General features: G+C 38.4%; 1 protein-coding gene across 1 annotated transcript; it reads right to left on the bottom strand.

Moving 5' to 3' along the window:
• Positions 1-2,706: 2,706 nt before the first annotated feature.
• Positions 2,707-9,290, bottom strand: ifnlr1 (interferon lambda receptor 1). Its single transcript, XM_046044502.1, has 7 exons — positions 9,248-9,290; positions 8,398-8,524; positions 6,456-6,628; positions 6,176-6,360; positions 5,604-5,745; positions 4,285-4,415; positions 2,707-3,756 (listed from the first exon to the last, which is right to left on the bottom strand). The coding sequence occupies exons 1-7, from the start codon at positions 9,288-9,290 to the stop codon at positions 2,743-2,745; spliced, it is 1,815 nt and encodes a 604-aa protein (XP_045900458.1). The 3' UTR covers positions 2,707-2,742.
• Between the last annotated feature and the right edge of the window lie 833 nt (positions 9,291-10,123).

Here is a 10,123-nt window from a genome sequence, read left to right as displayed (position 1 = left end):
CCAGAGGTCCACCCAAGGCTTATATTATCCCTTGGAAAACGTTCCACGGATGCAGATACAGTAGCTACACTGTTTACCTCTCTGTGTTGGACAGTTAAATGGGAGGATCACTTCCTCTTCTAGCTGTTTTAGAAAGGAAAGGACCTCAATTTAAAATGATAGGTAAATCCCCTTCTAGGTTAAAACAGCTACTGTAATTTCAAACTGTATTCAAATCTGGGTCGTCTTTCCATGGAGTTCTGCAAACATACATTGTAGAACATAATCTAGGAAAACAGGCTTTAAAGTTCTTTCTAACCATCCATACAGTTTTCCACCTAAAAAGACACTGTCAGTAATTTAACGGCAGACTGCTAATTAAATAGCTAAATGATTCAATTAAGTTCACCAGAAACCAGCATAAAAACAACTCTTTTCTCATCTTCATTCCTTGATTGAAAACATACTACATAACAAACTATGTAGAAAAAGGCTTTTGAGTTGTAATTTGGATCCTTTGCGCAATCCACCTCACTTCTTTATTCTGAGACCGTGAATGTGCAATATGCTGCCTTTTTGATTACAGCACTTTTTATATTTGATATATTATACAAGTTATAAAGTTCAGTGTTTACGTTTACATACGTTGATTCATTTGTGGTGGCCCGCCACAATATCCACGCTGACCGCCACATATTGATTTAAAATCGTATTTGATTGCAGAGCGCCGTAGCGCATTCGTACAGCACATCCTCTTGCTCCCTCTCCCTCATGAACACAGGTGCACAAATCTGTCCAACACAACACTGTCAAAGCTATTAGCAAGCATGTAGGGAGCCTAGTTAATAAGGAGAGATAAGTTAATGTTAGAATACAGCTTGGTTTTCGAGGTTAGCACGCTGTATATAGCTGGTAGTCAATATTGACTGAACACGCACCACCCCCCCAAACCAGCAGGATAACGAGAGTCAACAAAGTAAACGCTGCTCAAAAGGCAAAAAGTGCAAAATACTACTAGTACCTTTTACAACCAAGCCAACGAATACACACTTAAAACAGTCTGTATGTGCTTACTGTAGAAACAAAATATCAGTTTTGAAGTTTTTCTAAATTTCAGTAATATAACTCAAAAATGATACTGTAAAGTACAGTTTTTTTGAAAGTATTTCTTTCAATTTTTAATCTTATGATGGAATGCAACTTAACCTTTTCAACATGAACTTTCCAAGATAAACATTAAGCAAAAATTCACAATCTGTAAATACAGAATAAAACCAAATTGCAATTTTTTATTACATTTATTTGTTTAGATTCATTCAGCAGACACTTTTGTCCACAATATACATGTACAGTTCACCTGTATTGTGCTCTACAATTTGTCCATATGTAACTGAAACTGTTTCAACACACCTGATGTTAAAAACATATCCATTATCAGTGTGGCTTAGGTTGCACCTTGACCACACCTTCTAATATATTTAACACACTGTATTTTCTTTCCCTGAAAGTATTTTTCCTGTATAGATGCAATCATTCCATGTACTTCATACCACACTGATGATACAAAAATATGTTGGTAAGTGTAAAAATAGGAATATATTTTCTAGTAGAAATTCAGTCATTCCTAGTCCCATTTCCCAACCGCTCAAAACGTAGATACACGTCAGATTGTGTCAAATGCTTTGTTCAACCACAAGGCAATCGGGTTTGTTTTCATATCTAATCTTTAAGGCTGACCGTCCACATTTAAAGTACAAACATGACTGGTGTGATCATGTGTGTTGTGTGGTTTTTTATTTTTTTTATTTTTCATTATGCAAACAAATGAGAGCTTTTAGCTGTCTAAACAGAGCTTTAGACTATCATAACCATGTAAAAATACTAATATATCCATGTGGAATATCCTGATATTATGAGACATTTAAATTAAGGGATGATTTGAACTTTATAGTTGCTATAATCCCTTTTCTGCTTGTGATACACAACATAGACGCATAACAAGAAGAAGTTAACTTTGGTTTCAGTTTTCAGCAGTATTTAAATACAAATTCTGTTTAGTAGAGCAACGACTTGTCAAAGTAAACAAGGACTTTACAATGTAGTATATACAATGATTTCTTCAAATGTAAACTCTAAATTTCGTACTATCCATACTTATTTTTAATATTTTACAATTGTGGATTAATAAATAAAGTCAGATTTACAGCAAAACATATATCACAAGTAGGAATGAAATGTATTTAAATGTTTATGGAAAGTTTAAACATCTGTCTGCATCCAAACAAGTCCTCCAACCTAAATGACAACATAGGTCATTTTAACCAAATACGACTCATATGAACCTAAAACTGACTTAGGTTTAGGTTCTCTGGTTACGGTAAGAGTTAGGGGCTACGGGGGTTTTCAACGTCTGCAATACTAACTACTAACATAGTAGCTTCGAAGCTAACATAGCTAACCCAACAGGTGTATAACTTTGACTATAATACATGTCCGTGTTTGTCATGTGTTTGCGTTGTATGGCAAGTAGAAATGCTGCCACAATAAATGTGAACATGAGTTGTAACATTTTGTGGCGAAAACAACCTATGTTTTTTTTCTCTAAAGGACAGGCTCCTGCATCATCAGGCACAAAGCACGCAGCAACACCATTCATCTGCATTGTCACTAAAACACCTGTCAGTGCTCCCGTCAGCTTGCTCCTCCCTGTTTTATGAAAAAGGGTACTGCAATGAAACGTCTTTAATGCTAGAGAGAGGAGAATTATTCTTGAATTTGTACCACCCAACCTCCCAGATGAATTTGGCTTGATCTCTCCTCTCCTCCTCTGTTTTCCTCGTCCTCACCTTCCTCCTCCTTTCTAGGACCAGTCATGATCCAAGGTAAGGTTGTCTTTCTGTATTCACAACTGTCCTTGTATGTAGTTCCAAGAAGGGTTTCAGGGATCCAGTTTTGTTTGTAACCTGATTCAAATACTGCATTATTGGATGGTGTGTTCTGACATCCCAGGTGGAAATCAGGAACAGCTGGTTGAGAAGGGAAATAATGCGTTTTGCAGTACGGCTGGGTTGGTGTGTTTACAGTGCTATCATCACACCCTGAGTCTGACCACTCTGAGCTGTCTAAGCTCTGCAAGGATGCCAACGATGGCCCCTCGTTGGAGTCTATGAGGTCAGATAAAAGGAGCTTTCTCTCTGAGTTAAGGGGTGATACTGTGTCACCTGTGCTGCTCTGTAACTGAAAGGTGAATAAAGGCAACATGAGTTGTCCGTTGGTATTGCGCACTGTTTTTAATAGCAGTGGGCTGTCTGGATTGCTCTCACAAGTCTTCAGATTGAGTAATGGTCGTAGTTCATGTGAGTCTTGCTTTGGACCCATTCCAGCTTTATCCCAGCTTTCTCCCCTGGAAGACAATGGTAGGTTACTGGTTTCTCTGTCTTCAATGGTAGTCTGGTGAAAATTTTCATTCTCTTCAGCAGGGACATGAACAGCCACTACACTGTAGATTTCTGAGGACTGGGCGCTTGTGTCCTCTGGATTTGGGACCGGACTGCGTGCACCTTTACCCACATAGGAGCCAATGCTGCCCTGCCAGGATTGGCAGGGGACATCCTGGGGAGAATAACCTCCAACCCCGTTTGGTCGCACATTTGGCTTCACCTGGATCGTTGCGTAAACTGTGTGGTCACTTTGAACACAGACCTTTGGTTTGGAAATGTTGATATTCCCATCCGGAGACTGCATTATTCTGACTGAAGTGCTGGATATGGGTGCCTGCTTTGAAGATAAAGAAAACAGCCCCATCAAAGTCAAATATGAGATTGATTTTTTATTTTTTTTTGTAGATTAATCAACAACTTTTCATTTGATTAGAAAAAAGAAGAAAAGAAAATTGAGAAGTGAGACTATACCACGATAAAAAACTTAAAATGGATAAAGTAAATATGGTAGCTGTGTAGAAGATCTGTTAAAACATGCAAAGATCATAGTGAGTTTTTGTACGTTTAATACATTTAATAGCCACAATAAACATACAAGACAAATAACAAAACACAAGACTTCCAACACGCTATATTTTGTCATTACCGAAAGCACCATGAGTCACTGAAACATCTTTGACTGTACTAAAACACCATCCACAATGTTTGAGTTCCTTTAGTTACTTTTAGGTTGCTGCACAACGTAACCAACCTGAATATGTGTACCATAAATAAAGTGCCAGAGGGCTTGATTTTCCAATAAGGAAACATTTCCTTGTCGTAACCCATACACACCAAAGGACACCAGCAGAAAGAATTGTCTTACCAGTTGTTGTGGCATGCTCTTTTCCTTTCCGCCCTTCACATAGTTGCACATACACACAACTGACATTATGACTATGGCCACCAGAAGAGCAACACTCACGAGAAGCCATGGCACAACCGTCACAGGATCATCTGAGGGGGGAGAGAGTTGGTGTCATATACTTATCTGGGGAAAAAACAACCAATCTGTAAAATCAGATATCTCCAACTGCTTAAAAACAGTGATTTAAAAAAATTACCCTTTTTGACGCACAAGCTTAGGCATGTTGTCAGGGAGTAGCTTTGTAACATGCCTCTGACGTAGGGCTGTTGAATACATATATTCCAGGATGTACAATACATACAAGTACTTCTCAGAAGCAATGGAATGCTGGTTAACAGGAACTTCAACAGTGGATATTCCACCCTTCAGGAATAGGATAACTGTGGCTTTGAGTGCAAGTTTGAATTGCCTGTAGTCGTCCACATTGGTTATTGTCCATTTTAGCAGTAGAGAATTAGCAATAAGGCAAGCTAAGGCGAGAAGGAATGTCATCTCCTTTCTCATTAGTACCATAATAAAAGAGGATGGTGTGGTCACTGCCCAAACACTTATGAGATCTTTTGTCTTGGAAAAGCATTTAATTTCTTTTTACTATGATTCAAGAGTTAGTAAGAGTATCATTAGAAGACTCATGGATTCACAGTATGAACAATGTGGCCAATACCAACATTTCCCATTTCCTTGCAAAAAAACAGCTTCTGCTTAGTTTTAACAAGTGGAGTTTACCTGTGTCACTGTGACAGTGAAGCTTGGTGCAGATACAGTGCCGAAAAAAGAAAGTGATTTATAGCAAACTGTCTTGATTTATTACTAAACACTACATTGTTTCCAAGAGGCTGCAATCACTTGAGGAGATGAGTGCAAACTACTTCAAGTAAAAGAAAGACGCAAACATTTCAAGTATCATGATTTTCATTTTCTCCACAGCTTGTAGGTCCATGAAAGCTTCCCAGTGCGATGTTGAGTGCCACACTGTTGCCTCAAGTGAAATAAAGTTTTTGTAAATATAAGGGTATCTACTCCCTTCAGTCAAGTTTTTAGAAATGCACATGAAGTTATTCATTAACTTTGGCAAGTGATTTTTACATTATGCAGAAATAGCCTAGTGTGGCTAAAATATGTGAAAACACACAATAACAAATAAAATCATCTACACCTGATATTTGTATGAAATACTGGGCATATCATTTGCTGGTAATGCACTTCTTAGCAATTATTGCCCAAAATTAATGTGCTGATCAATACAGAGAAGATGTTGGATTCAGCGTTGTCCTCACCTGGCAATGTGACACAGAAGGAGGCCTTCTCACTCTTTGAACGACCCCATTCAAAATTAGGCATATAGACCACATAGCCACAGTACTTTGTTTGGTTGTTCTTCAAATTAATGACGAACTGGCCAGTTGAGGATTGATTGTCCTGGAGACACAGTGGGTCATATGGATAGCATTTTAGTCCATTGCTGGTTGCACAGGTCTGTTAAACTCAAGAAACTTTTCAACTCAGTAGGAACAACCAAAAAACTTTAAGACAACAACCTGACAGGGCAGATGGATAACCGAAAGAAACATCACAGTTTAAAGGCCAAATCTAAGTTTTAAAGCAACTTGAATAACACAGCTAATTTAGTTTGTCTTTATAATTAAAAAAACAGTAGTTGGTATGTTTGTCAACTTATAATTGTGATTATTTAATTATAATATAGGCCTGTTTTTACCGCAGTGTAAAAATACAATGTGGTAGTACAATAATTTCTTGTACTGTATCTTTGGTTTGACTTTGGTTGCATAATTCTATGACTGAATAAATAAGTTTAAAGTATATTGTATTGTTTGAATTTGTGACTCACCTGTGCAGCCCACTTTGGGTGAGTGATGTATAATCTATAAAGGGTTACAATTGTGGAGGGCCCATTTTTGCTTGTGTTGAAGATGTCCGCAATGGAGACTCCGTTTGGCCCCAAGGGCAGGGTGACATTAACATTTAAGGATGACACTGTTGTGTTTATAGACAAGGTGGGCGGACCAAGCATAGCTATGGAGACAAAGAAAGATGAATAAAAGTTGCAGTAAAATACACCCGGCTTGGAAGAAACAAAAATATGCATTAATGTTCATGGAGATCCTTACTGTCTGCTATAGGTTTAAACCTGATGGTGCTGCCGTGGATGTTACCATTAACATACACCTGAGCCTGATAGTGAACATCAGGAACTGATGGGGTTTCTGTAGTCAGGTCACAGAACAGAACAGTAATGTTCTGACAGTCCTCTTTTATCTGGAATTGCTGTTCCATAGCATCACTGTAAAACATGCAGTACAATGTGATCAGACTGTGATACCGGATGAACGTGAACATGGCATGGTGTATTACTGTAGTTTCACTGGTACCCCATGAAAACCAAAATGTGCTGTGTGGACTTTATTTCCCTGAAGATATTTACCATTTGATACAGTTGTCTATTGTCTAGTTTGAGCCACAGACATTTAAAAAAAAATAAGTATTATTAGGTAAACACCAAGATATGAAATTCTGACAACCTTCTGTACAGTCAGGCACTGAAGCACTTCTGTGAAGTACATGGCGGCAGTAAAATAGCCATACAAAGATCACCCTGACTATATCAAATCACCCATTTATCATTTGAACACACAGTGCCCTTTTTGTTTTAACGAGGAACTGATATTGAGCGGACATAGTTAAACCAGTCGTCCTCTGCAGCTGATTTGATGCTGGTAGTCACTCCAGCAAAGGTGACAGTGGCTGGGAGAAAAGTCAATAGGATAGGGGTGGCACTTGACATTTGTCTGGGCGACTGCGTCATGAGTAATTAGACAAGATGACATTTCCACTTTGTTGAGACCATTTGTTGAGACAGTGAAAAGAAGAAAGCACAAAATTCTACTTGGAAGGCACAAAAGCGCACTGTGGTTTCAAAGAAGACAGCAGGGTGCAGTCCGTACTAATAGCTATGGCTATTCTTTAGTGTCACTTGTAAGCAATTGGCAGTTTAGTTAAACCAAACACTGTGGTACACTTCAATAGCTGCATGGTAGTTTTTGTTTTCTTTCTCTTAACTTTTAGTGCTGTTTATATGGTGTCCTCGACTTAGCTGTAGCTAGCTCAGCTGTATTAGCTAGCAGCAATAGCAAACTATTGGTTAGAATATTATTGTTGCTATTGGCTATTGTTGAATGTTTCCTGCTAAGTGGTGATAAGGTTGGTGAGTGTAGTTTGGTAGTAAGAGAAAATAGTTCCCACAAGATCTCATCTTGAGGAACCAGGTCACGAATTCTGGAAAGAGACATTGCTGTTGTGTTTTTTTAGGCGCATTTTTGGGCGCTTTGCCATCTAGTTCCATTGTATTGGAGAAAAAGCAGACATCTCTACGGCTGATATCTCCAAAACACGGCAAATCGCACCAAAACAATTTAGATGGATAGATAGCACTGCAAATAAGATATATTTTTGTTATTTTAAACATGTTGAAAGTTGAGTATTTACAGCAGCAGGACAGTGTAATTAACTTCGGTGTTGATGTTCATCATAATTAAGGAACATATCAAATAACACGACAGTGTGGCTTATTGATGTTTTTTTTGTTTTTTTTATATAGATTTTGGGTAACAATGGAGATTTATGGCGCAGAGTAAGCTTGTACTTGTTAGTATGATCAATACATTGTTGCTTTTGGTCTTTTCATAGGAATCATTGTGAATAAAAAAAACTCTCTTAACGACTTATTCTTAATGAAAACAATAGTCTTTGTCAGCATGAGATGACACTATAATGTCAAACAATACAAGATGTGCTACGTTTGAGTTAGATCCACTGTAAACATATAAAGTATATTCACCCCATAGATAAGCACAGACCGTCTGGTGTCCAGTCTACAAATTACTCATTTTAGAGTTCCTTGAACTGTAGACTGACACTGTGAAGCTAACCAACTGCTATTTCTACTTTGACCCACCTCTCCATACGGATCTGTACATGGAGGCTCAAAGGTGCAAAAGGCCAATGGAAGTAAAGTTGTAATAATTATCACTCATTTGTCTTCCTGGGTCTTACCTCCTGTACTGGACGCTATAGAGGACCTCTTCCCCAGGGAAGGCAGGCTTCACAGCGTCCCAGTGGAGTGTGTTGTTAAAGTTCCTGGAGACAAAATGCACTCCTCCATTGTCACTTGAAAGACATGCTGCAGGGAAAAAAGGGAAAAAGAGTAAAGTCTATGTAAATCATCATTTTATGGCAGATGCTAATGCTGTGTTCTTGTTCTCATTCAACCAGAAAATTAATAAATCCTAAATAAATGTCAATTTGATAATATAGCTTAGTACATTTTAATATTTTTGTAGCTTTTACATTTTGTGCTAAATTACAAGTAGGTAAAGACTCTTACATCTCTTATTTATCTCTGACCCCCCCCCCCCCCCCAAGTTTTCAATCACTCATTCATACACGGATCACATTTTCATGCTGTTGAGTCATATCTCCCTAGTTAGTGATTACCAAACCAGGGCATATTACTGTTTTAATGTTATAGCCCATGTAGTTTATTGAAGATGTGAAAGACAATTATACCCACAGTAGTCCATTCCGAATATTAGCATTTTTATAAGCTGTACAATGATATAGTCAATACTGCATCAGTTAGACTCCCAAATGAAATTGCATTTTCCATCGATCACTATCATTTAAAATGACCAAAGTCCTCATTGTGTTCTGGGACTCTCCTTCATTTCAGATGAAAGGGAATCACTCTGTAAAATATATTACTAGGCTTTATTGCATTGGTGGTATTATTTATTTCTGCTATTAGGACTACTTTGTTGACAAAATGGCCCGTTAAATGTTTGATTTACAGATGTTGATTACAGGCAGTCAAAACAGAGATCCATGTTAGCTCGTCTGTACTCACCATAGCAGAACAGGAGGAGGATGATGACCTTCATAGACCACATCTTCACTGGGTATTTGGGTCAAAGAAAAAACCAAAGTCCTACTCTGAAATTGCTGCCGCGGTGTTTTGGGTTCTAAACAAAAGCAACACGTCCCTAATCTCCATTATTCTATTCTCAATATTCTTCCAAACAAAACCAGAGTCGATGTCGAAAGGTCTGTCAGATATTAAAGTTGAATTGGGTTTCACTGCATTTCCCTGCCTCCATTACTCAGCCATCTCTCATGTGTGCTGGGAAAGGAGTGGCTTTACTCAGGTGTGCAGGTGTACTTTGGCATGTGTTATCACTTTGTTCCTGTTTTTCTGCTTACTGTATGCACCACCCACTTACATTCTCTCTCCAGACTCTCTACTTCCCCTTTCCTCCCTCCTCCACCCTTTTACACCTTGAGTCAGTCTCTCTCTCTCTCTCTCTCTCTCTCTCTCTCTCTCTCTCTCTCTCTCTCTCTCTCTCTCTCTCTCTCTCTCTCTCTCTCTCTCTCTCTCTCTCGTCTTTCCGGTTATTTCTTGTTCTTAGTTTACTGGAAATGACATTCAACAAGACGACTGGTAATGACCAAGACGTTCAACTTCAAAAAGTGGAATGTGAAAGAACACTACTATACAATCACAAGGTCCAAGGTGTGCATATCTGGTTTACAAACCAATGTGTACATACAGTAGAGGCTGAAACAAACTGATGTTGTCTTTACAGGTGGGGGAAAAAATGTAATCCTATATTAGATATTCATTGTAATTCTTGCTTGGAAGATTATGTTAATAATCGGAAATGAGTCCTTATCCCACCAGGCAGCCTCCCACTGCAGATTCAGGCAGTGCCACAGTAATAATGTT

Source organism: Micropterus dolomieu, linkage group LG03, assembly GCF_021292245.1.
Source record: "Micropterus dolomieu isolate WLL.071019.BEF.003 ecotype Adirondacks linkage group LG03, ASM2129224v1, whole genome shotgun sequence".
NCBI classification, from domain to species: domain Eukaryota; kingdom Metazoa; phylum Chordata; class Actinopteri; order Centrarchiformes; family Centrarchidae; genus Micropterus; species Micropterus dolomieu.
The sequence above is the reverse complement of the archived record's forward strand: the minus strand, read 5'-3'. Positions and strand labels throughout refer to the sequence as shown.